General features: G+C 39.5%; 1 protein-coding gene across 3 annotated transcripts in view; it reads left to right on the top strand.

Moving 5' to 3' along the window:
* The window catches only part of LOC117302416 (arf-GAP with coiled-coil, ANK repeat and PH domain-containing protein 2-like), a 36,587-nt gene that overhangs the window by 5,389 nt on the left and 3,534 nt on the right, over positions 1–27,664 (top strand). The window contains exons 2-28 of one of the 3 annotated variants that reach the window (XM_033786354.1): positions 1,254–1,311; positions 1,886–1,944; positions 2,279–2,339; positions 3,036–3,089; positions 3,409–3,467; positions 4,868–5,051; positions 5,411–5,455; positions 5,723–5,818; positions 9,156–9,230; positions 11,141–11,241; positions 11,905–11,956; positions 12,506–12,606; positions 13,094–13,205; positions 13,385–13,464; positions 14,004–14,065; positions 14,537–14,600; positions 15,122–15,191; positions 15,504–15,598; positions 16,409–16,521; positions 18,793–18,867; positions 19,638–19,732; positions 20,710–20,826; positions 21,629–21,738; positions 22,172–22,232; positions 24,155–24,204; positions 24,836–24,897; positions 26,076–26,081. In XM_033786354.1, coding sequence (XP_033642245.1) covers positions 1,254–1,311; positions 1,886–1,944; positions 2,279–2,339; positions 3,036–3,089; positions 3,409–3,467; positions 4,868–5,051; positions 5,411–5,455; positions 5,723–5,818; positions 9,156–9,230; positions 11,141–11,241; positions 11,905–11,956; positions 12,506–12,606; positions 13,094–13,205; positions 13,385–13,464; positions 14,004–14,065; positions 14,537–14,600; positions 15,122–15,191; positions 15,504–15,598; positions 16,409–16,521; positions 18,793–18,867; positions 19,638–19,732; positions 20,710–20,826; positions 21,629–21,738; positions 22,172–22,232; positions 24,155–24,204; positions 24,836–24,897; positions 26,076–26,081 — 2,117 coding nt within the window. The remainder of the gene's footprint in view (positions 1–1,253; positions 1,312–1,885; positions 1,945–2,278; positions 2,340–3,035; positions 3,090–3,408; positions 3,468–4,867; positions 5,052–5,410; positions 5,456–5,722; positions 5,819–9,155; positions 9,231–11,140; positions 11,242–11,904; positions 11,957–12,505; positions 12,607–13,093; positions 13,206–13,384; positions 13,465–14,003; positions 14,066–14,536; positions 14,601–15,121; positions 15,192–15,503; positions 15,599–16,408; positions 16,522–18,792; positions 18,868–19,637; positions 19,733–20,709; positions 20,827–21,628; positions 21,739–22,171; positions 22,233–24,154; positions 24,205–24,835; positions 24,898–26,075; positions 26,082–27,664) is intronic. The other 2 variants (XM_033786355.1, XM_033786356.1) reach the window with 2 other exon arrangements.

Here is a 27,664-nt window from a genome sequence, read left to right as displayed (position 1 = left end):
TTGAATTTGTATCCAAGTTTCAGACTTTTTCGTTAGTAATGATTCTCACCCCTGCTATGTGATTGTGCAGTCACTAAGGTCTCATAGACTGTGCAAGTCTCAGTCGAAAACGAGAAAATTACTCAAACAGAAACTGTAATTTTGTTTTTAAATACAGATGAAACCTATTACAATGGCAGGTTTCACTTTGGTTTGACTCATTTAAAAATAATAACTTTTTATTAAAATCCTCAGTGGATTGTTTTTGCACAGTTGAAGGCAGTGGACACTATTGGTAATTACTCAAAATAATTATTAGCATAAAACCTTTCTTGGTGACGAGTAAAGGGGAGAAGTTGATGGTATAAAACATTGTGAGAAACGACTCCCTCTGAAGTGCCATAGTTTTCGAGAAAGAAGTAATTTTCCATGAATTTGATTTCGAGACCTCAGATTTAGAACTTGAGGTCCCGAAATCAACCATCTAAACGTACACAACTTCGTGTGACAAGGGTGTTTTTTTCTTTCATTATTATCTTGCAACTTCGATGACCAGTTGAGCTCAAATTTCCACAGGTTTGTTATTTTATGCATATGTTGAGATACACCAACTGTGAAGACTAGTCTTTGACAATTACCAAAAGTGTCCACTGCCTTTAACGTTATGATTCTAATAATGATCATTTTAAAGAGGAAATACTTTTCTGACTTGGCATGCTTGATGTGGTTTTGACATCGTTCCAGTAGGCCCTAGATGCACAATGAATTCATCAAGCTCAAAATCTTGTAAACCAATTAATTTCCGTGTCATATTTTAAATAAATATCGGGATGCAATTCATGCAGACTTTTGCCAACAAGAAATTCTCTACAGGGCAAAATGTGGCCTTAATATCTATGCCACTCAAAGTCGCAGTTCCTTTTTGAATAAAGTTTATTTTCCTGGTTTAATAGGGAGGTCCAGAATACATCTACTTAGTCACTTTTTGATGATAGTTTTTTTATTGGTTTTATGTAAACTGTACGTGTAAACATGTACATAGATCTATGTCCCAATTCCCTTTTTATTAATAATATTAATAATGTTTTATAGGTCTTACACCCTTGAAAACGTATAGTTTCTTTTTGATAATTATTTGTTTTGCTGGCTTTATTGGTTCGCACTTGAAGACATCTATAGTTCCTTTGTTCATGATAGTTTATTTTACTGGTTTAAGTTCGGCATTTGAAGATGTAGTTCATTTTTGCTAATTATTTATTTTACTTGTTTTATAGGTCCACCCTTGAAGAAGCAGAACATGGCATCGGGGATCTTGAAAACAAACTTGAGAGGGTAAGATGAGTTATTTTATTTCAGAATATTTTTTTCATCCACACTGACTTGGACCCTGTCTCTGATTAAAGGGAAGGTACACGTTTGGTAATGACTCAAAACAAATATTAACTTACAAGTTGATTTGGTAACGAGCATTGGAGAGCTGTTGATAGTATAAAACATTATGAGAAATGGCTCCCTCTGAAGTAGCTAGGATTTTGAAATAGAGGTTCATGTATTTTCTCACTAAAATAATAAAAGACTTCTAGCTAGAAGTCTTTTATTCTTATCTGAAAGCACACAAATTCTTTCAACAAGGGTGTTTTTTCTTTCATCATTTTCTCCCAACTCCGATGACCAATTGAGCTCAAATTTTCACAGGTTTGTTATTTATGCATATGTTGAGATACACCAAGTGAGAACACTGGTCTTTGACAATTACCGATAGGGTACCTTCTCTTTAAGACGAGAACCGTTCCCCTCTCCATGAACTTTTTAAGCTGTACATAGTTTGTTGTCGTCGATGATTCTGCCCCAAATGTCGTCGTCGTCGGTCGCACACACTAAATCTGATAAATTCTTTCTCACACAGATGGTTAAACTGTGTAATACAATGGTGGACTCTGGGAGAGCCTACAATTTAGCTGTGAGGTAAGTTTGAAGACCAACGTTCCTTAAGCCCGGTTCATACTACCTGCGAATGCCAGTGCAACAAAAATATTTTGATGGCAACAGTTGAGCTGCGAAACATTCACTGCGAAAACAGCCCTGTGACGTCAAAATTAGCTTCGCATTCTCAGGGAAATGGAACCAGGCTTTAGCCTGAAACTTTAATGCATTCATATCATGATAGTGCTACATGCACATGTACCCTTTAATTAAGTTCATTGTTGTTGAGGTCTTTTAATCTCTCAAATTAAAGATACAATTTGGAATTTGGGAGACAAATCTTTTATAATGTATTTTGTTCTTCCATACACCACAGTGCCTTCATCCAGGGCGTTAAGGAGCTCACAGGACACTTTGCTGGAGATAACCTCGTTCAGGTCAGGATTCTTTCCTCAAGCAACTTTACAATCCCACCCATATTTTGTTTGCCCCTCCCAAAAAAAACAAAAAGCCCTTTGATTACGCCCTACTCTGCAAGCAATAAAGCTCATTGTTTGTGCACAATTTTTGAATGCCTTCTTTATGTTGGATTATAGTTATTATTATTATTTTTTTTTTCAGGCTCAACATTTTCTAGACAATCCAGGCCCCATCTCTTTTGGCCCCTACCCCCATCCCCTGTTCAATGTTGGCTCTCATTGCTCGGTCTCCGCTTCAAATGGGGTTGATAACATTGTAGGGGAGGGGAGAACAGGGGAAGTTATGTTTAGTTTCACATGGCCAAAGCATTTTGGCTTGGGGTGGTAGGTTTATTTACATGGCTGAATATTTTTCAACATGAAGAAAGTAGCCACAAAGCTGAGTATAGACTTTTATCATGGTGCGACCATTTTTTATTTATTTTTTTTTTCATTCAAACCAATGTAACCATACTGAGAATGGACGGAAAAATAGTCTGGTGCCTTGTTATCAATTGAGAATATAAGGCCGTTTATGAATTGGCGACTCTAGCTGTGGCCGTAGCTGTAGCCACGATTCGTCACACAGCCTAACCCTAAAAAGGAAAGGTTTTAGGTATTTGTTGTCCTCAATGTTGAAGTTCACTGGTTCTTTTATTTCCTTTTTTTGTGCAGGTTTATTTGATGAAGTTCATCCATGCCTTGTCAGAGATGCAGAGCTTTAGAGTGGTAAGTCACATCAAAAATTCAAATTCATATATAAATGTGTGCCTTCCCCCCCCCAAAAAAAAAAAATAATAATAATAATAATAATAATAATAACATACAAACAAACAAAAAGCCACAAAAAAACAAAGAAAAGTTTCAAAGAACTGAAAAAAAAGGAAGAAAATTGGATAAGTTCCCTTTCTCTTTATCAATCTTTATTGCGTTAATCCCCCTCTCGTAAATTTGCCTTTGTTCAACCCCAAAAGAGGGGATGTACATGGTTTTCAGTATATTTAAAAAAAAATTATGTATATATATTTTATATTTGTTTTCCCCACAGACATTGGACGATCAAGCTCATCGCTCGGTTTCCAAAGCGCTAGGATTATTTATGAAGGAGTAAGTGCTATTAGAATTCAGAAACTGACAAAATTGATACCAGGAAAACACAATAGTTCACTCTTATTGACGTTGAAATCTATCGGCCTGAGTTTCAGTTTTGATTCTTTACAGAATTGATTATTTTCTGATGGTTTCTGCTGCAGTTCTAATTCTTGGCATTTATGCTTACGCAATATGGGATTTGAGGCATTGGCAGACATTTCAGATTTCCTCTTTTAAGCTGTTTGCCTCTTATTGGGCTTTGGTTTGCCCCTTTTTTCCCCTTCACTTGATGTGTACAAGAGTATATGAATATTAGCTTTTTTTTCTTTCCCGGTTTTCTCTTTTACTCTTCTTTCATAGATAATAATAATAATAATAATAATAATAATAATAAACGAGACTGATAAAGCGCATTTTACAAAAATCAATGCGCTGGAAGAGTGCTACGGAAAAGACGATTACGAGAATAGATATGTTTTTAATTTACTCTTGAATGTCTGGAGTGTGTTGGTGTTCCGAATATGACTTGGTAGGGCGTTCCAGCACCGGGGACCAGCGACTGAAAAGGACCGGTCCCCTGCCATTTTGTGTGTGCGAGGGATTGTTAGATTCTGGCCGGAGCGGAGCCCACTCCGGCCAGGTTTGTTGAAATTTAGCGACTCTGTAAGGTATTGTGGAAGTACGTTAGAGAGTGCTTTGTGCATGTTCACTGATGTTTTGAAGGTGATGCGTTGTTTGACTGGTAACCAGTGTAATTGTTTGAGAAGAGTGGATGCGTGTGTGTATTTGGCTTGCAAGAAAATGAAAAGGATAGTTACTCACTTGCCTGCATTGTATGGTGAGGTATCAATAAAAAGAAGGTTTGCTCGTTATTAACTTCCATACTGTGGAGTGAGTTCTTAATTGGTCTCAATGTTTCAAAAAGCTTGCTCTAGTCATCAGATTTTTTAAATTTTCTTTTTAAATATTTTTTTTATGCAAGTCGCCTGCAAGGCCTGAAGGCCACTTCAAGGTGTGGGCTACAGTTATTTTTTCCAGAGGCCGTTGCCACCTACTCCTAGGGCTGAAACAGGGTTAACCCCTTTACAGTCCATACGGATGTAGGCTAGGGTATCATCAATTCGAAGCCTGGCCGGTAGAGCAGAAAGCACTCACGACCGGGATCCGAACCCACACCCTGCTGATCAAACACCAGTGCTTGAATCCGGTGCTCTTAACCGCTCGGCCATGACACTGCCAAAGATGGCACAATGTTATCCACACAATGTTTTTCCACTGGTTGACCAAAACTATAGCTATGTTTGTTAAGGTACACATAAGCTTTTTTGTAGAGAAGGAATTAGCGGACGATTTCCAAGCCTAAAAGTGCTGGTGAATTACTAGGTATTTATTCCATGTTTTATTTTTTATTATAGAGATTTGAAGAAGGTGAAGGAGACAAAACGAGTTTATGATCGCATCAGCGATGATTTAGACAGCGCCCTCACGAAGAACGCTCAGGCGCAGAAGACCAAACCTAGCGACATAGAGGAGGTCAACAACGTACTAACAGCCACTAGGTCCGCCTTCGGGCATACAGCACTCGATTACGTCTTTCAGGTAGAGTCAGCATTTCTCAGGCATCTGAAAGCCCTCAAAATTTGTGCAACAAGGGTGTTTTTTCCTTCGTTATTCTCTTGCAACTTTGATGACCAATTAAGCCCAAATTTTCACAGATACATTATTTTATGCATGTTGGTATACACTAAGTGGGAATACTGTTTTTTGACAGTTACCAAAGGGGGCCAGTGCCTTTAACCACATCATATTTTATTGCAAGCTAGCATAGTTTGTTTGTCATTCAAAACCACAGTGAATGATATTAAATGGTCATAGAGTAGGAGGGTGAGTCTGATAGGAAGTTGATTTTGTGAAAGTTTCAAGAATAAACAGCTTGATTATCCTTTGAATTTTTTCAGATAAAGTTGGCTCAGTCTAAGGAAAGACATGAAGTACTAAACACGGTAAGTAAGATTCGAAGCCTTTTGGCAGAATTCCGACTTTCCGACTTTGAAAATCCTTCCTTTTTTTTTCAGTTCAGACTTTTTAAAATCTCCAACTTTGATGGGGGGGTTGGTATCAGATGTGATTTGCACAAATCAGTCCGCCATTCACATGCATCTGCCCAATACGCTTGCTCACAAGTGCATGGGGCGCTGTTATCTGTCAGATGTATTTTTAATTGTGCCTTAAACAAAATGTTGCATGATTTTGTATTTCTTTTACTGCAGATGTTATCCTTTATGCACTCTCACTTCACATTCTTCCATCAAGGATTTGATCTTATGAGAGATTTACAACCATCCCTCAAAGAGCTTGGCACACAGGTGAGAAACAGTTTAAAACTCAAAATGGAAAAGCAGGATTATCTTTGTGTGTATCTGTGATTTTTCACACTTGTCGAGAACTGTATATATTCTTTTGGGTGCCACCCTGTTCATATTTTTGGGAAGTCTTTAGAGTGGTCTAGGGCCATGGACTCATGTATAGTAAATAACAGAATGGGGGGTTCAGATCCTGGCCTGGTCAGACGTGACACTTTGCAGACCTACCAAGTCTCACGCATTAGGCGTGAGACTCACGCATTTGGGCTCTGTCTCACGCTCACACGCACAGCAACCATTTTCTCACGCATTGAAAATTCACGCTTTGAAAATTCTCATGCATAGCTGGCCTCTGGACTTGGCATCTCTGACTTTGGTCCTGGAGCAAGGCACTTTATCATAATTGCTTCTCTCCACCCAGTAGTACAAATGGGTACCGGTGAGAGCTGGGGAGTAACCTGCGATGGACTTTGGTCCTGTCCTGGGGGAATATAAATAGCAAAGTAAAAGGAAAACCACACAATTTCAGGGCGTATTTGTGTGGATCATTGTATTCTACTTTTAAAACATCTCTCTAACCATATGCATTCTTCAACAAATGGTTTCAAACGCGTTTCATTCACCAACTCGCCCAATCCAAGGCAACGTGTCCCTTTAAGAACCCCCTTTTCTTTTTACTGCGGTTTGGTAAAGAACATAATCAATGGGTGCGTTCGTTTAGCTTCCCTGGGTTGACCCCGGTCTTCACCCGGTACGATTGAATAGCTTTGACGTCATTCCGTGGGCTTATCCGGGTCAGCCCCCTGCTTGTGGAGTGGGTCACTTGGAAGCTGGACCAAGGTGCATGATGTCACTACAAGAGCGGTGAGTGGTCATTCGTTTAGCTCTTGTCAGGGCCTCACCCGAGTGAGCACCGCGGGGTAGACCAAGGGAAGCTAAACGAACGCACACATTGTCAAATAACCACGGAGGTCGAGTGACATGGGGCATTACATGGAGTTTGTTAAGTCCCCTGCCAATGCAGCTAGGGAGTCTCTAGGACTGCATTCACTGATGAAAGGTGCCAAGTCTCACCTGTTTCCTGCCCCGTTAACTAATTAATTGCTCTGTTGTTGGAGCTATAATAAATCCTGTGAGTCACTCTCTAAATACTCTTCGTTCGCACTGACCTGGGATATTGTTCTAGTGAAATAAACTTTTCAAGAAATTCTGTAACTGTGGCAGTAGTTGGAACTCTGTTTCCCACAAACATGACAAATGTATACTCTTTGTGGTTAGACCATGGAGCTATAAAAAGTAGACATAAGTCTATTTTTAGGCCAAGCATGACTTTAAACCCAACCTCGTTCCCAGGGGTGATCGATCGCGCCGCGCCATTTTTTCCCAGCATGCCTTGCTTGATCATAACCCCTGGAAGTGTAACTCCAAAACATCCAAATATAGTCCTGTGGTTGATCCGTTCTGTATTGGGCGTTAGTCGCGCATACGCTGGATGCGCTGTGTGTAATAAAAGTCATAAACTTGCCTTGGCGTTCAGTGTTGCGTGACAACAAAAAGTGAATACGTACATCTTTATACGTTTCTGCGTAAAGAGCTTTTTGGAGACGCACAGCGTTTCAAATTTTGCGTGTATATGGTAGCCAATCAAAGATACAGATCGGAGTTTCCCTCCCAGGGGTTTGAGACGCACGCAGAGCTAGCGTGATACGGCGCGCTGCCAATGGTAGCGAGGCTGCTTTAAACCTACACAACAACTACATGTACAGGGCCAAGTTTCATAAATGTAGCACACCCAAAACTATGCCGACCTGAAGAAGGTTATTAATTTTGGTTTTACCCTTAATAATAATAATAATAATAATAATAATAAAAATAAGCATTTGTATAACACTGTGATGTGTGTTACAGCACTGTATACTCTGTACTTTCCCGAGTCCTGTGAAAATAAAAATCAGAGACATTTTACTCGGCTGGGACTCAAACCCATGACCCTTGTAATTCTAGAGCAGTGCCTTACCAACTAGACTAAGGTTACCGACCAAAATACCTTTTCACGTAAGTAACCATCTTGGACTGGTATCCTGCTCAATTTTTGCTTGTGCTAAGCAAAAAAATTGTTGAGCAATATTTTCTTCTTTCTGATTGATGTGGTAAGATTCTGCAACTTTTTTTAAAGATTAATAACTACCTCTCTGGTAAATCAGCTTGTTACCCCCTTCCTCCCTCCTCAGCCTGTCTGTTTCTCCATAATCGATTGTTCCCCTACCCCCCCCCCCCCACCCAGACGTTCCTGGCTTGTGGGAGGCGGAAGATAGACCCCCTTGCTGCGTCAGGCATGTAATTGAATCATAACACATCCTGTCTACACAGTCTGTGAAGCAATACGCCCCATCCTCAAATCCTCCCCCCCCCCCTCCCCCGCCATGCACGCATCGACTAATAAGCCTTTCACTGCCACTGAAATGTCAAGCATTTCAAAACAAAGCAGTGTCTCCGGATAGCTTTCTACTGCAACGGACAGAGTTTTCTTTTGGACGCTTTTTGGGGGAGGATTTTTTTGCCACGTTTTTCGTTTACTGGATTTTATTCTAAAACTGCATTTAAAGTGGAGCACAATTCAGCATGTCTCAGTGGTATGTACAGGTAAGCTAGCTTAACATTTCAAGCTAACCTAATGTATGTCAAATTAATCACTCGATTTGTCAAAAGCAATATGGCTGCAACAGTCGGAAATGGTTCTCGCAAGCAGTGTCTTTGCTGTTGTGTTGCATACCCGTCATTTGGAGATTTCTTTCTTTCCAAATGCATTGCTTTGGTGCCCTTGAAATGTAAAGTAGAAATATACAATTTTCTCGTAGGGTGCCCTTTACCAAAGGGGCAATGCCTTGGTGCCCTTGCCCTTTTTAAAAAACGAGGCATACAGGCCTGCAAGTGACACTGTAGCAGGTATGAGAAATTTCAGAAGTTTATCTGAATTCAAACTTTTTCTTTGTGTCTGCCTGGTAAATAAAAAGTAGAGTAAATTCATTCCTGTCCTCTAGTTTACAACAAACACATACTTTGTTGATAGATGTTAAATTTGCATCGGGGATAAAGAATATTCTATTGGGTTTTACCCGTAGACACCGATGTGTGATAGCACCGGACTCAGTACTTTTCCCGAGTTCTGTAAAAAATATCAATGCGTATTACTTGGGTGGGATTCAAACCCACGACCCTTGCCAATCTAGAGCAGATGTCTTACCAACTAGACCACCGAGATTGCCTGGTAGCTAGATGCATGTACTTAGTCTGAAGTTCTTGTGAGTCAATTTGTCTACGTTTTTTCTTGATCTTGCAGCTTCAGATTCTGAATGACCGGGCCAAAGCAGACAAGAAGGACATGGAAGGAAGACACTCACTGGTCCAGAAAATGGTGAGTATGTTAATATAGTTTTCCTTATTCTTCCTTTTTGTGGCTTACAACTTATCAAATCTAATAGATGTTGAATTTGCATTTGGGATAAAGAATGATATTTTATCTTGGCCCATTTCATAGAGTTGTTAAAGGAGGAAGTATTGATAAGACATTTTCTGCTAAGCAAAAAAGTAGCAGGAGACAGTGAAAACTGGTATATGGGTTCAAATTTCATTTAAAAAAAATAAAAAAATGCTTAGCACTGAAAAATCTTGCTCAGCAGAAACAGGTTACCAGCCAAAATACCATGTCTTGTATACTGTCTAATGACTGGTTCCCTGCAATATTTTAGCTGAGCTGAGAATTTCGCTAAGCCCAATTTTGTGTGAGTAACAGCGTGCTAAAAAATGTTGGCCTGTGGTCACTTTGGCATGAACTCAAGAGTCCTGTTCCAATATTATAAGTTGGCAAAGAAGGAAGGAATGACACCCATGTCTTTCATCATGCAGTGTAACCTTTGGCTTATTAAAGTTAGAAGATTATTATTGTTTTTCAATCAAGACTCTCTGGTTGAGGCTTCCCTTCTTCCAATTCATAACCAACACAACAACTAGGCCTGTAAGCAGGTGTTTCGTGCTTACCAAATCAATCCTTACCACAGTTTTCTATTTCATAAAGCTAAACTAGGGTCCTCCCCAGGATTGTTCAAAACTGAGAAGCAATATGAGACTTTAGAATGCTAGATGGCAGCAGGCTTACCAGGTAAATGTCCATTGTTTACCTAGTTCTGAGCATGCGCACATAACCAAGAACAATGGATTTTACCTGATAAGTCTGCTGCCACCAAGCGTCCCGAAAGTTCCCTATTTGGACACAAGTTTTTGGAAGATTGACCGAAGCACGCTGAATTGAAACATTGTCTTCGGAATATTTTCTTTGGTTATGAAAGCCCTACCTTACACTCTGGAGCATTCATAATCAGGCCTTGAATAACACGCATGACACTTGCCCCTGGTCTTGGCCCTGGTGCCCTTTAAAAATTTCCCGTTGACTTTCAGATTTTCCAATGGAAGTGACCTTTGCAAAATGAAATAAAATGTTTGCATAAAAACTTGGATAACAAGCAACGGAGAGCTATTGACAGTATAAAACATTGTGGGAAACGCTCCCTCTGAAGTAACGTACTATTTGATAAAGAGGTAATTTCTCCCTCAAATATTAATAAAAGAACTGAAACTTTTTTTTAGGCATCTGAAAGCACACAGATTTGTGCAACAGGGGTGTTTCTTCTTTCATTAGCTTGCAACTTGGATGACCAATTGAATCATAATTATGACAGATTTTTTATTCTACAATAATAATAATAATAAAAACGAGTATTTGTAAGGCGCCAAAACTCACCAAATTAAAGTGATCAAGGCACACATGCTTCTGTTGGGATTCACCAAGTGGGAATACTGGGCCCAGTTTCATGGCTCAGCTTACCGCCGAATTCTGCGCTTACGATCACGATTCCCTGCTTACGTGCAAGCGCGAATTTCTGCGCTAGCCTTGTAAGCGTAGAATGCCTAGTAGCGTGGAGTATGCATGCCCAGAAGCCCAAATTCGCCGCTAACCTGTGAAATATGCTTGCCGTAAGCACAGAATTCCCTGTTTCCCTAAGCATCGATTCTGTGCTTACGGTAAGCATGGAATTGGGCCCTGGTCTTAAGATAATTACTTAAGGTGTCCAGTGCCTTCAAGGGTTTAGTAATGGGAGACTTTCTGGGACGATAGAGGGCAGCAGACTTACCGGGTAAATCTATTGTTCTCAGAATTATGCGCATGTTCAGAACTACGTAAACAATGGAAATTTACCCGGTATGTCTGCTGCCACCTAGCGTTGGAAAGTCTCCTATTGTGATGCTTTTATTGACTTTATACTGTAGGAGTCTTTGTGGAATGTAAGGTTCACCGATTCCCCCGGTCGAACCACTATGGAGGGATACCTCTTCAAGAAAACCAACAACGCCTTCAAGACGTGGCACAGGTCAGCACAAATAGAAATCACACTAAGAAAATTACAAACAACTAATTGACTTTCACTTTGGTTCTACTACCCATATACACCGATGTGTGTTTAGCACTGTATACTCAGCACTTTACCGAGTTCTGTGAAGACAAAAAAATCACAGGCATATTACTCGGATGGGATTCGAACCCACAACCTTTGCAATTCTAGAGCAGTGTCTTACCAACTAGACCACCGAGATTGCCTGGTTGCTAGAGGCCGTTTAAGGTGTCCAGTGCCTTCAAGGGTTTAGTAATTGTGATGCTTTTATTGACTTTATACTGTAGGAGTCTTTGTGGAATGTAAGGTTCACCGATTCCCCCGGTCGAACCACTATGGAGGGATACCTCTTTAGCAGCGGGTACCGCAACGATATAAGAGTTGGTTAAATTTGCATTGGGGATAAAGAGTATTAATTTGTTTTGGTTTTTCACCCATACACCAATATGTGTTAGCACTGTATACTCGGTACTTTCCCGAGTCCTGTGAAAAATATCACAGGCATATTACTGGGATGGGATTTGAATCTATGACCCTTGCAATTCTAAAGCAGTGACTTACCAACAGTATTGCCTGGTAGCTAGAGGCAGTTTGAACCAGCATAGTCTGATCTTCTTAACTTGATTGTGTTCTTTTCTTCAGACGTTGGTTCACAGTCAAGGATGACCAGCTTGTATATCAGAAGAGAACAAAAGTAAGAAAACAAATAAATCTCTGCTTACATACCCAGATCATTAAAGACACTGGACATTATTGGTAATTGTCAACGACCAGTCTTCTCACTTTGTGTATCTCAACATATGCATAAAATAACAAACCTGTGAAAATTTGAGCTGAATTGGTCGTCGAAGTTGTGAGATAATAATGAAAGAAAAAAACACCCTTGTCACACAAAGTTGTGTGCTTTCAGTTGCTTGATTTTGAGACCTCAAATTCTAAATCTGAGGTCTCAAAATCAAATTCGTGGAAAATTACTTCTTTCTCGAAAACTTTGTTATTTCAGAGGGAGCCGTTTCTCACAATTGTTTATACTATCAACCTCTCCCGATTACCCGTTACCAAGTAAGGTTTTATGCTAATAAATATTTTGAGTAATTACCAATAGTGTGCACTGCCTTTAAATCTTGAATATTTGATGATTATTTGTGGTTTTATCCGTACACATTGGTGTTAGCGCTGTATAGTCAATACTTTTATATGTTCTTTGACTGCTTTATGATCTTGGCTCTTACTTCTTCCTTAGGGAGGAATAAGCATCGCTGCCGAGGACCTGAGACTCTGTAATGTAAAACCAGTGGATGACATCGACAGACGATTCTGCTTTGAAATCGTTCTGCCTGGCAAGTAAGTTGTCAAAGATTCAGAAAATAACTCAATTGTGGCACCTTTTTTATTCAATTTGTGTGCCTTGAGTGGTTGTTATGAGTTTGTAGTTCTTACATATCCCTGTGTATTTTGAAAGTTTTAGGTCCTATAAAGGATCTTGCCTTTTTATATCATGGGCACAACCAGTTTTAAACAGCCTGTAAAGACCTTGTTGTTGCTGTATTCCCTTATAAATATTATCAACACCACGATATTGCCCATCTGAAGCAGGTCTGATACTGCACGGAGGCAATGAAAGCGAATGCCTCCGTGGCCCCTTGTCAATGCCTTGGTGCCCTTGAAACGCTCCTTTAGACTCGTTTACAATTTCCTCAGAGGGTGCCCTTTACCATGAATAAAATGCCTTGGTGCCCTTGCCCTTTCAAAAACTAAGCATACAAGCCTGCTGGAGGTTGCTCTGTTGGGTATTTTCCAGATATTTTTCCCTTCTTTCTTTATTCTACAGGACCATTTCCCTTCAAGCAGACAACGAAAGTATAAGAAAAGCCTGGATAGAGGCGCTTCAAGCCGGCATAACCTCAGCGTACTGTCTCTCCCCAACGCTTCAAAGACCTCATGTAAGAACCTCTCGTTTGAAGAAATTGTTTTGCCTGCCGACATCCTCCCTTTGCCTGTTGACCTTTCTTTTTTCGTTGCAAACATTGCCCGCCTTTTCTGCATGGGCAGCCCTGAGTAGCACAGCAATTTTTTAACAGATAGGCAACAAATAAACCCTTTAAAATTCTGTTTTCTGCAGTCAGAGGGATCTTTCAACGACAACCCCAACCCTCATCAAGAATCTTCCACCCAGCCTGTCGCAAAGAAACGGTCTGAAAGGTAAGTAAGAATACTCAGGAAGCCAGGGCCCAAGATCATGGCTCCGCTAACCCCAGAGTTCTGCGCTTACAATCACCGTTCTCTGCTTGCAGGCTAAGCGCCTAATTTCTACGCTTGCTGTGTTAGCGAAGAATGCCTAGTTAGGTAGACTACTTGCGTGCCAAAGCCAAAAGTTCCTTCTAACCCATGAGTTACGCTTGACATAAGTGTGTAATTCCCTGCTACCGCAAGCGCCGATTCTTTGCTTATTACGGTAAGCAGAGCCATGAAACTGGGCCAAGGTCTTAGTGCCTGCGACTCCCTAGCTGTAAATTTTGTTCCTTCTAGGTGGGTTCAAGGGAAATGTGTAAAAAATCTTGATGCGTTTTGTGTGAACTGCAAGATGATAGGAATGTTTGATTTTATTCTCTATCTACCTTTTTGAAGTTGTCTCTTATCATTGTTTCACATAATCCTCGTCTGAATCAATGAGTCCTGTATTTGTGAAATTATCTCGTTTATCTTTTGAAAACTTTTCTCATCTTTGTTTTATTTCACAGCTTCAAATCCAAGATCCAGTCCCTTCCCGGTAACGATAAATGTTGTGACTGTAAGAATGAGAGTAAGTGCAAATCAGTCTCCCCTTCAACTTTCCAAAAAATTGTGTTCAAACATTGACTTTGATTCTGATAAGTATCTTTCAACTCTTTTTGAGTATTGAAGTATTACTGGTAAGACAGAAGAATGAGAGTAAGTGAAAATCAGTCTCCTCTTCAACTGTTCAAAAAATTGTGTTCAAACATTGACTTTGATTCTGATAAAATATCCTTCAACACTTTTTGAGTATTGAAGTATTACTGGTAAGACAGATGATAAATATTCTGTATTGTTTAAATTTGAGTCTTATTTTGGTTCATTGTCTAGAAAAAAAGAAGAAGAGTTGTTTGAGCTACATACAAGCCCTATTCCGAGCCCTGTTCTGAATCTTCAATTGTCAGGAGTAAATTTGTGTGAAGATAAACAACTTCATTGCTGACAAAAAAAAAGTTGTTAAAGATCTTCATTTGTTTTTGTCCGTCTGTTTTGATTATAGATCCCACGTGGTGCAGCATTAATCTGGGGATCACTTTGTGCATTGAGTGCTCAGGTGTGCACAGGTAAGACAAATCTCAAGAAAATCTCAAGAAAAACAAACTATGAAGACACAGGACACTATTGGTAATTGTCAAAGACCAGTCTTCTCACTTGGTGTATCCAAAGATATGCACAAAATAACAAACCTGTGAAAAATTTGAACTCAATTGGTCGTCGAAGTTGCGAGATGATAATGGAGAAAATAAAACCTTGTCACACGAAGTTGTGAGCTTTCAGATGCTTGATTTCGGTACCTCAAAATCTAACTTTGAGGTTTTCTTTCTCGAAAACTACGTCACTTCAGAGGAAGCCGTTTCTCACAATGTTGTATGCTATCAACAGCTCTCAATTGCTTGTTATTAAGTGAGTTTTTATGCTAACAATTATTTTGAGTAATCACCAATAGTGTACATTGCCTTTAATCAAGACTACAAGTGTACAAAAAGTACAAATAAAAGTAATAAATGGGGGAGGGGTGGAGGGCATGACACCCTATTGAATTGATACATCAGTCTCTGTTTTTTTTTCTTTCTTTCTCACTCAGGAGTCTAGGAGTTCATGTTTCCAAGGTGAGGTCATTAACCTTGGATTCCATGGAGCCGGAGACACTCAAGGTAATTCAATCTCTTACCATGGTCCAGTGGTTACACTGTAGGACTTTCTGTCTCCTTCTATCGCAATTTTCTGGAAACATCTTAAAACATTTTTTTTTCTTTTTCGTATTCCCTCTCTTTGGATTTTGTTTCTCGACTGTTCAGTTTGCATTGCTGTTGCTGGTGCCCGACTGAATTTTTTGCTTAGCAAAGGAATTTGTCAAGCAGTGTTTTCTGCTTAACAGCATTATGAAAGTGGGCTGTGGTTATAATAATTGTTTGTTTTACAAACTAGTTTATTTGTTTGTTTGTTTGTTTATCTTTATCTGTCAGGTGATGTTAAACCTTGGCAACAATCTCGTCAGAAGTATCTTTGAGGCAAGAGTAGACGAGACGGTGGCGTTACCAGCCTCTCCTAACTGCAGCCCGTAAGAACCTTATCTCCTCCTCCCTTGTAGCTCTTTGTTCACTTCTAAATGTCATGTACATTTCAATCTAACAGATTGTTCGAACAAGACAATATTTACAGTTTATAAGTTTATATTTGGTTTGTCGTAACACCATGTGTGTATTGACTTGTCAGGTAGATTTGGTTCTTTAGAGAACTGTCTTGATTATATTCTACTACTGCGAAGTAGATTTTCGGAATTTGAGAGACGTCTCAGTTCTGAAAAGTGTTGTGCTTTACTACCAGGGCATAAGGTACAAAATTTGCCTGGACTACTACTTGGGCTTTTAGTGGGCTGTATTAATTGTGCTCAACGTTTCGACTAACTTGCTCTAGTCATCGTCAGAAGGCAGTTTATAGGTTGTTTTCTTTTAAGGCAGTGGACACTATTGGTAATTAGTCAAAATATTTACAAGCATAGAACCGTTCTTGGTAACGGCTAATGGGGAGAGGTTGATAGTATAAAACATTGTGAGAAAAGGCTCCCTCTGAAGTAATGTAGTTTTTCGAGAAAGAAGTAATTTTCCACGAGTTTGATTTCGAGACCTCAGATTTAGAATTTTAGGTCTCGAAATCAAGCATCTGAAAGCACACAACTTCGTGTGACAAGGGCGTATTTTTCTTTCATTATTATCTCGCAACTTCGACGACCGATTGAGCTCAAATTTTCACAGGTTTGCTGTTTTATTTGTATGTTGAGATACACCAACTGTGAAGGGTAGCCTTTGACAATAACCAATAGTGTCCAGTGTCTTTAACTTAACACTGATCGTTTTTTTCCACCCCACAGCCAAATCCGTAAGAAGTGGATCTTAGCCAAGTACGAGACCAAGAGCTTCATCTCAAGAGTGCCGGGAAGCTTCCGCAGCTCGAGTCTCCGCCCCCGGACCACCAGCCGAATACGTAGGTGGCGTGTTAGAAAACCAGAGGGCTGTGATAGAAATAATCCCCCTGGAATGATAAGAGCTAGTAGTAAGGATAGACCCAGAGGGAGTAGTGTCGATGGAGGTAATTGTCTGGTGTGGTTGGTTGGAGGGAGAGGCATCCCATTTTGCTCTACTGGTCATCTGCATGGCACCCTTTTTGCTGATTGTGCACCCTACTACTGTTTCATGTATCATACAATTTATAAAGAGAAATTGTGAAACTAATGGATGGTTGAAGGTGGATATCTCAACACTCTTACTACTATTTGAGTCCATTTTAAAAACAAATCTATCTTCATTCAATAAATAGTTTTTCATCTACGCAACCAACCAACCAACCAACCAACCCTTCTGATATTAACCACCACTGCCTGCCTTGCATTCTCATTCAAAAACCACAGTGGATAATATTGAAGGGTCAGACAGTAGGAGGGTTGACTGTGTACTGAGCTCAGCACTCTTTCTACTATTTGATTCCATTTTAAAGACAAATCTATCTTCATTCAATTGTTCTTCATCAACGGAACCAACAACCAACCATTCTGATAGAAACCATCAATGCCTTGCATTCTCAACACCCATCATTCATTCCTAAAAATTTAAATACACCCCAACCACCCCTGCCCCCCCCCCCAAAAAAAAAACCCCAAACCAATCAACCTAAAAACACCAAACAAACAAACAAACAAACAAGCCCACAAAGTGCCAGAACTTCGGATCAAACTAATGGACTATAGTGACTAACAAAAAAAGAATTAATTTTAAAAGCTCCAGAATCAGTGATATGCATGAGCATGATTTTACGAATTGTGATATTTAAATTTTTAATTTTTATCAATATTTTTTCATTGAAAAAGAGCATCATCTTCAAGATTTAAGCATACAAATTCTTTGAAGTTGACCGTCACAATTTTTCTCAAGGAGAAATTTTTTGTTGAGAATTTTCTCTCTGAACATTTTTTGAGCGAAAGTTCGTGCAAAGACTTTCGCAAATGCCATGAACAACGGACAACAAAAATACGTATTACTCATTAATAGTGACACCCACAACAATTGTTTGTGGAAATAGGGGCCTTGAAAAGAAGGACTCTCCGTATGACCGTGCAAAAGTTGAAAACTTAGGACGACCGCTAAGCTGATGATGGAAACAAACTCAAAGTTACCATAGTATACCGGTCGCAAGACATGATCAAATCCATTTTGAATCTTTTTGAATAATATATATAATATTTTGAGTTCATATAGCGCTTTTTCACTCCCGAATGGGTGTCTCAAAGCGCTTCAAATCATTACCACTGGTCACTGGGCCTTAATTCACTCCTTAAACCATCTCAGCTCCCTGGGGAGTATACAGCCTCTTGCATCAAATGCGCTACTCGGCTAAATCAATCACAAGAACCATCTCTGCCCTCACAGGTCCCCATTTACCCCTGGGTGGAGAGAAGCAATAGTAGTTAAGTGTCTTGCTCAGGGACACAAGTGTCACGACCTGAACAGAATCGGCAGAGCTTGAATTCGGTGCTCTTAACCGCATGACCATGACAGCTCACAATATTGCACATCATTTGTAGGCAGTGCTTTGCCAGTTGGGTGGCTCAAATGGACAAACCAGGTATTGTTCCATTGTTTGCGTAGTTGTGGGCATGCATACGTTTTTGAGAATGATGGATTAACCTGGTAAGTCTGTTGTCACCTAACGTCTGAAAAGTCTCCCATCAACGTCTTGCAGAACAACCGTCTTAGCTTCTACAATTGCAACTGTACTTTACATTCACATTTGTTGCATTGTTGTTTTCAAATTTATCGGTTTGTTTGTTTATGTTAACATGTTTATGAAAACAAAATGCTCCTAATCTTTGTCAGTGGCTGGAAAATTGTGCAATAAAATGAGTCTCATACTTTCATATCAAGACTGTTGTACAAAAATAATGGTTGGGTGCAATGAAGCGCCGTATAAAAACTGTATTATTATGATTGTTGTTAATTTTGATTTTTACTCATACACCGATGTGTGTTAGCACTGTATACTCAGTACTTTCGCGAGTCCTTTGAAAAAAATATCACAGGCATGTTACTCAGGTGGGATTCAAACCCACGACCCTTGCAATTCTAGAGCAGTGTCATACCAACTAGACTACCGAGGTTGCCTGGTAGCTAGAGGCAGTTCGAATCCTATGTTTTGGCAGCGGGTACCGCAACGATATAAGAGATGTTAAATGATTGCTGTTTGACTTTTATTTATCCTCAGCCGAAAAATTAAACGATAGTGGCATCGGTGGAAGTAGAGACGCTATCCCAGCACAGCCTGGAAAAGCAGATGAAGGTAATGACGAACAAAACCTCTCAACTTTCCTTTTCAGTCTAGTTTTGTAAAATTCTTTGAAAAGAAACTGGTGCGGGGGGGGGGGGGGGGGGTCCCAGAGGTGGAAGACGAGGCAAGACACCACTATGCAAACCTGACTGACCAGTGTAGTGAACATTAAATTAGACCCGGGGTCGGTTTCACAAAGAGTTAAAGGCACCGGACACTTGGTAATCACTAGGAATAATTGTTAGCATAAAAACCTATATCAATATAAACCGCAAGGGAAACTGACTGGGTAAATTTTGAAATGAGTTTTGGGGTTGAAAAGCATGAAAACTTACTAGTTAATGATCAATGGAGAGCTGTTGATTGTATAATTATTGTATAATTCAAGAAAGAAGTAATTTCTCACTAAAATATTTGATTTTGATTTTGAGACCTTAGAATTTGATTTTGAGGTCTCAAAGTCAGCACACAGCTTGTGCGACAAGGGCGTTTTTTCTTACAGTATTCTCTGGCAACTTACACGACCAGTTGAGCTAAAATGTTCACATGTTTGTTAATTTATGCATATGTTGAGATACAGAGGGTGAGAAGACTGGTCTTTGACAATACCAAAGGTGTCCAGTGTCTTTACCTTGGGACTTGTCCTGGGAGATATTAAAAACTTAAGGCTAGTCCTAACTCGTCTTAACTCGAGATAAGACTAGTCTAATAACTCTTTGTGAAATCCACCCCTGGATCCTGCACACTTTTCTAAACGTCTTAATTTGCTTCTTGGTCCTCAGGGAGTGACAGTTCAGATGCAGAGGAGCAGGGAGCTGATGCCATTAACAACATGGAGGAGGATGTAGACATCTCCCCTACTCAACTCCTCTTCCAGGTAAGCAAAGTTCACAGTAAGCTTCTGTTAATGTCAAAGAGCGACTTGGGAAAAAGGGGGACCCTCGTGGCACTTGCGGCCGTAACTTTGTGGCGTGTTGTGACCGAGCGGTCAAGGTCACTGGACCAAAGCTCTGGTGTTTTCAGCAGCAGAGTGCGGGTTTTGAATCCTGGTCATGACACTTGTGCCGTTGTTGAGCAAGGCACTTCATCATAATTGCTTCATAAAAAGTGTGGAAGGCGGTGCATTCTACTCTACCAGCCAGGCTCCCTAGTGGATGATACCCATGCCTTCATCCTTGTGGACTGTGAAGGGGATGTAAACCATGTTTCAGCCCCAGGAGTAGGTGGCAACCTGGTGGCAGTCAAGTGTAGTCCTCACTTTGACGTGGTCATACGTGGCCATGTGATGTTAGGTGATCTCTCGTAAAAAAAATAAAAAAATAAAGTCATATCCAGATTATTAGGGTGTCGTGGCCGAGTGGATAAGAACACCGAACTCAAGCTCTGGTGCTTCTGTTCAGCAGAGTGTGGGTTCGAATCCTGGTCGTGACACTTTGTGCCCCTGAGCAAGACACTTGACTATAATTGCCTCTCTCCACCCAGGGGTAAATGGGTACCTGGGAGGGCAGAGATGGTTCTTGTGATTGATTTAGCCGAGTAGCGCATATTAATGTTGCACAAGGCTGTATACTCCCCACCAGGGAGCTGAGATGGTTTAAGGAGTGATTTAAGGCCCAGTGACCAGGGGTAATAATATGAAGTGCTTTACGCCCTCCGGGTGTGAAAAGCGCTATATAAAAACGGGTTATTATTATTATTATAACCTTGGAATATTTCTGTCTAGTTCATCAGTGTTTTTTATTCCTAAGGAACTCAACACTGCAAGTCTTTCAGTGTTATAATCAAAGTCTGTCGGCCTTTAAGATCCGAGGTCTGTTTGTTCATCAGGGTGTTTGTTTGTTTGTTTGTTTGTAGGGATCGTCGAGTGGCAACGTTGGATTGATGATGGACGCCATTGCTCACGGAGCCAAGGTCAATGAGATGGACACAAACGACAACATGAGAACGCCGATGCATAAAGCCGCCACTTCGGTAAGAAGATCCTCCCGAGTCAAAGTTCATAGAGCTGCTTAATCACAAAAAGTAGCTAAGCACAACAAGTTATGCTTACCAGAACAGGGTATCAGCCAAAAATACCATGTCACATGTACAATTTTTAACTGGTATCCTGCTCAATTCTGCTAAGCAGAAAATTGTTCAGCAATATTTTCCATGAAATTGGGCCCTGATTTAAAGGCAACTTGTCAAAATTTCATTTCAGAAGGTGGTACGTTTTATTATATCTATTCACATATGATTGTTTTTTTGGGGGGTGAATTTGCTTTACTTAATGTTTCGTCCTTATCCTCTATTCCTTCAAGCCATTGGACACTTTCTGAACAGAACAAAAATTAAAAGTTCACAGATTTACAAATAACTTAAAGGGTTTACAGAAGGTAATGGTGAAAGACTTCCCTTGAAATATTATTACATGCAATGCTTTACTTTTTGAGAAACATTAAAACAATTACCAATTTTTGATATCGAGAATAACAGATTTATTTTAAACACATGTCATGCCCCGGCGAAACGTGCGGAAACAAGGGTGGGTTTTCCCATAATTTTCTCCCAACTCTGATGATCGATTGAGCCTAAATTTTCACAGGTTTGTTATTTTATATATAAGTTGTAATACACGAAGTGTTGGCCTTTGGACAATACTGTTTACCGACGTCGTGCGATTGCTTTAAGTAACAATTTTGCTGATAGTTGTTACTGTTTTGAAATGTGAGAAGAAACAGTCTGTGATTTTTGTCGACATTTCTAATCAGAATTTCCTTCCTGTTATTCGTAGGGTAATCTTGGAGCATTGGAATATCTGTTACTCAATCGAAGCAAAGTTAACGTGAGCGACGCTAACGGAGTAACGCCTCTACACATAGCTACCTCTAAAGGAAATGCAGGGTAGGAGTTCCCAAAAATACTTACAAAGTCAGTGCTATGTAAAAATTAAAAACTACCTGATATGTCTGCAGCTTACTAAGAATCCCGGCTGTGACACTTGTGGCCTGGAGCAAGACAATTAACCATTGCCTCTCTCTGTGAGGGCAGAGATGTGAGGGTAGAGATGTGAGGGCAGAGATGTTTTATGTGAATGACTAGCTTGGAGCGCGGTAACTTGCAGCACCGGCTGTTTACTCCCCAGGGAGCTGAGAAAGATTGAAAGATTGTTATTGGCCCAATGATCAGGGCACTAACGTAAAGCGAATTGAGACGGTTATTGTGCTATATAAGAATTTGTTATTATTATTATTGTTACATTCATTGACACAACAACCTCCCCCCTCCAGCTCCTCCCTCCCTTTATTTTAAAAATCATTTTTCTTTTCTGTTTTAGAATGGTGTGCTTGTGTTTGAAGAGGGGTGCAGTACAAACGGCTAAAGACAAGGATGGACAGGTTTGTTAACTATATAACTATAAACCGATAACCACAACTAGAAACCTTCAACTAACGCAACAAACCTTCAATTTAAACTATAACCCCAGCTATAAACCTATAACCCATGCTATAAACCGATAACCACAACTACAAGCCTTCAACTAATGCAACAAACCTTCAACTTAAACTATAAACCTATAACCACAGCTATAAACCTATAACCCATGCTATAAAGCTATAACCAAAACTAGAAACCTTCAACTAATGCACCAAACCTTCAACTTAAACTATAAACCTATAACCACAGCTATAAACCTATAACCCCCAGCTATAAACCTGTAACCCATGCTATAAAGTTATAACCAAAACTAGAAACCTTCAGCTAATGCAACCAACCTTCAACTAAAACTGATTGAAAGTCTGATTGATTGGTGACTATTTTCAAAAGAGAATGCCTTCGAGAAAGACTCTGCTAGTGTTGAAACGTCAGGCCATCAACTGTTTTTTTTGCATTTATACCATAGGTCTTTGGCCTGTGAGCAGTTTGCAGCAGCTAATTCTATCTTCCTAAAATTTACTTTTTCAGTCAGCCTCGTCATTAATCCTTTGTATTTTTTTTTTGTCCTTGTTTCTTTGTAATATTCTTGTTATTGTTCAACGCTTTGATCCTTGTTTAAAGGCGCTTTATAAATACCTATATAATGATGATACTATTATTCTTACTTTCAAAAGAAGCAGAATAAAATACGAGTCTCTAAAACAAAGTTTTAGTTACCGATGTGCAATGCAACTCCTTGGAACTCCATAGACTCCAATATTCAAAATGCTCCTAGTGTGAATGATTTCATGAATAATAAATCCCGTTTGTATCTAATATTATTTCCATGTTTTTTTCATCTGTATTAACTGCCTACTGCTTAAAATGTTCGACCTGCTGTTGATTTCACAAAACTCTTCCTAACTTAAGATTAATCTTAGGACTTAGGACGAGTCCCAAACCTGCACTGTAACATGCAGACCTTAAGATTAATCCTAAGTTAGGACGAGTTACTCGTCCTAACTCGAGATAAGACGAGTCCTAACTCTTTGTGAAATCGACGGCTGATCTCGTTTGACTTATAAACGTATTTTGCTCTATATTTTAAATATACAATTGATATATTGATTCCAATTGCTCTATTTAATATAACTTTTATTTTGTTTGTTCACTGTGTTTATGTATATCTTTTCGGATTAATTAATTGCTTAAAATAACTTACATATCTTCTTGTTTGATTTCTATTTGCATTTTGTAAGTGATTGTTCTTGCTGTAGAAGTTTGTTATATCTTTTTTATTTTTACTTACATGTAGGCCTAATCACTTCTTTTTTGTTAATCTTGAGTTGTGCATTACAGCCCCTTGAAAAACAACTTTGGTTGAATGTGCTACCGTGTATAAATAAGTTTAAATAAATAAGTTAATGATTTGAATTTTAAGCAATGAATTAATCAAGTGACTCTGGCTCACGCTTTGGCTGCTGATGGCTACACATCCTAGCCATAGCCACTACCATAGCTGTTAAAATCAGCCATGGCCTTAAGGTCGAGTCACACTGCAGCGATAACGAAAAACGATCACGACACAAAGAGAACGCATTCTATTGGTTTAATGAGTGTGTGCGTATTCTGCGCTGAGCAATTCAACCAATAGAGTGCGTTCTCTTTGCGTCATGATCGTTATCGTTTTCGTTATCGCTGCATTGTGACTCCGCCCTTTAGCTTGCATTTTACAATATTTCCATTGGATAGTTTGTACCTTCCATTAGACTATGGCCCAATTCCATGACTCTGCTAACTGTAACCAAATATTATTCTGGTGTACTTATATCATAGCCATGAAATTGAGCCCAGTCATAACTAGTTGAATTTTGATTGTTTTAGTTTTTATTTCATCTTACAGGATCCGCTAAGTATAGCCATCACATCAGCCAATGCAGATACTGTAACATTGTAAGTGAACTTTGTTTTCTTCATTTTCGTGTAAAAGTTTGTTTTCTTCATTTTCTTGTTAAAGAAGTTTTGGTCTTAAGGTAAATTTAAAGTAGGACTTCCATTAACTTAAAGACAGTGGACACTATTGGTAATAGTCAAAGACCAGTCTTCTCACTTGGTGTATCTCAACACATGCATAAAATAACAAACCCGGGAAAATTTGAGCTCAATTGATCGTCAAAGTTGCGAGATAATAACAGAAGAAAAAACACCCTTTGTCACATGAAGATGTGTGCTTTCAGATGCATGATTTCAAAACCTCGAAGTCTAATTCTGAGGTCTCGGAATCAAATTCTTGGAAAATTACTTCTTTCTCGAAAACTACGATACTTCAGACGGCATGGAGGGAGCCGTTTCTCACAATGTTTTATACTATCAACCTCTCCCCATTACTCGTCACCAAGTCAAGTTTTATGCTAATAATTATTTTGAGTAATTGCCAATAGTGTCCACTGCCTTTAAATCTCTCTTGTTAGTGCCTGTCTTCTGCATTGGGGTCTCAAAGTAAAAAACCCACCGTCTCTAAAGTAGAAAACAGAATTCTTGGTCATAACTTGAAGGAATAATCCAATTTGTTGTTCTGATGCAGGCTACGTCTTGCCAGATTAAATGAAGAAATGAAGGAATCGGAAGGGGTCTTCGGCAATCCAGGTAGGTGTCATCGTCCGTCAATTGAATTTTTTTAACGACTGTGTTTTTAGGAAGATGGAAAAAGATGCTGCTAGAACCATAAAACATTTTATTTCAGCTTGCAACCATTTTGTTTTTTGCAGAAGGCGGCTCTCAAAATGGTCATATTTTTTGTTGATACACTTGTTTAATTTAATTGCTTTTTGATAGTTTGTTTCCATCCTGTATACAAAATTATATGATTTTTTTTATGCAGGTGGTAACTGTTGACCTTTTATGGTCAACGGTCAATTATTGTGAAAGCGAGCCCTGGGGCATTGCAAGACAAATTGTCAATATCACCACAGTGATTTGTTTGGTGACATCACACTGAAGCGACTACGATTGATTTGCAGTTACGATCAATCTTATTTGCAGTTACGATCAATCTTAGCTCTTTGTGAAATCGGCACCTGGAGTGGATTTCACAAAGAGTTAAGACTAGTCTTATCTCGACTAGCCATACATTTTTAATATCTCCCAGGACTAGTCCTAAGTTAGGACTAGTTCTAACTCTTTGTGAAATCGACCCCTGGTCAGTTAAAGATGCTATGTCAGATTTTTGGCCCCAAACATTAAAAAATATATTTTTTTGAGTGAATGGTATTTCAAAGAGTATCACCCGCTCAAACGAAAAAAAGTGTAACTTTTACTTTTAATGGTCAGGAACCATGACAAAAATTTAAAACGTTTCTTATAAAACACATAAGAACTGGTCACGTGATATAATTATTGTCGGGATCCCGACAAAAACTAATTTGGAGCACTTTATTTCACTGCTACTAATAATTGGCAGACTTTTTCGCGCAATATCTCAAATGTAAGCTTGTAACTTTCTCGACCCCCATCAAAATACCTATTGAATTTTAAATCAAAATTTTGGGGTCAAATCGGCCAAAAATCTGACATAGCATCTTTAAGTAGACAACAGTCTGGTAGACAAAATATTACTATACTTTTGAATCGCTACTATACCATTTCAATTCTCATCCATGACGCTTTTGGTTGATGCAAATAATGCTTGGTATTATTTCATATTACTTTGTTGACCCCTGTTAACCGTTTGTGCTTTTAGTGAGGAGATTAACATTTAATGTTTTATAAAGCCATTTCTTGTTTTCCTTCCATTTTTGTATAACATTTTAATTGGACACACACAGTGGAAGGTAAATATAACTGTAAACTTGTGTCACAAACTTTTGTGTGGGATGCATGCGGTTGGTGTACCATTTGCTGTGTCTAGAAAAATTGTGGAACTGTCCTGGAAAGTTTGCTCTTTGCAAGCTTACGGGGAAAAAAGTTCTTGTTGTGTGTGTGTGTTCAGCTTATTAGCAAGTCCATGTCAACTGGGCCCAATTTCATGGCTCTTCTAACCGCCGAATTCTGCCCTTACGATCACGTTTCCACGCTTACGTGCAAGCGCCGAATTTCTACGCTAGCCTTGTAAGCGCAAAATGCCTAGTAACTTGGAGTACACACGCGCAGAAGCCAACATTCGCCGCTAACCCGTGAAATACGCTTGCCGTAAGCACAGAATTTCCTGCTTCCGTAAGCGCCGATTCTGTGCTTACGGTAAGCAGAGCCATGAAATTAGGCCCTGGTGTCACATCGACCACAGATAATACAAAGCTTGTTTTCAAGCCATTCAATGCGCCGTGATGGCGCTCTCAATAGAATTTGTATATTTTCCGGGGTATACAAGATTCATCCTGCACAGTTTTAATGGCCGTTTTGTCACTTTTGTTGCGCCATAGTTTTAAGTTGGATTATATAACAGCTTCTTTAAAGGTTTAATATCCGTGCTGGGTATGATGTCTGTGGTGGTAATGTGTTCCAGTCTTTAATAACTGTTTTGGGTAAGAATGAATATACCCCCAGAAGTGATACAAATTTGTTTGAGAGCGCCTTCCTGCATCTACAAATACGGCGCATTGTGATGCCTAGGTGTTCAATGTAACACGAGTCACAATGGAATTGCCCTTATACTAATACTGTGATACCTGTTTGGCCCTCACGTTGTGCGGTAGTTCTGCTTCAGCTCACAATGCTTACTTCCCATTACAGCAATGCAGTGTTGACTAGAATGCCGCTGTGCAATGGTTACTTGCTTTCAGACACCAATAGGGTTACACCAATAGGGTTACACCAATAGGGTTACACCTAGTAACATGAGTCACAATGGAACTGTCCTTATACTAACACTGTTGTACTTGTTTAGCCCACACTATGAGAAGTTCTGCTTCAGCTTACAATGCTTACTTCCCATTACAGCAATGCAGTGTTGACTAGAATGCCGCTGTGCAATGGTTACTTGCTTTCAGACACCAATAGGGTTACACCAATAGGGTTACACCAATAGGGTTACACCTAGTAACATGAGTCACAATGGAACTGTCCTTATACTAACACTGTTGTACTTGTTAAGCCCACACTATGAGAAGTTCTGCTTCAGCTCACAATGCTTACTTCCCATTACAGCAATGCAGTGTTGACTAGAATGTTGCTGTGCAATGGTTACTTGCTTTCAGACACCAATAGGGTTACACCAATAGGGTTACACCAATAGGGTTACACCAATAGGGTTACACCTAGTAACATGAGTCACAATGGAACTGTCCTTATACTAACACTGTTGTACTTGTTAAGCCCACACTATGAGAAGTTCTGCTTCAGCTTACAATGCTTACTTCCCATTACAGCAATGCAGTGTTGACTAGAATGCCGCTGTGCAATGCTTACTTGCTTTCAG

Source organism: Asterias rubens, chromosome 18 (genome assembly GCF_902459465.1).
Source record: "Asterias rubens chromosome 18, eAstRub1.3, whole genome shotgun sequence".
In the NCBI taxonomy this organism is placed as follows: domain Eukaryota; kingdom Metazoa; phylum Echinodermata; class Asteroidea; order Forcipulatida; family Asteriidae; genus Asterias; species Asterias rubens.
The sequence above is the reverse complement of the archived record's forward strand: the minus strand, read 5'-3'. Positions and strand labels throughout refer to the sequence as shown.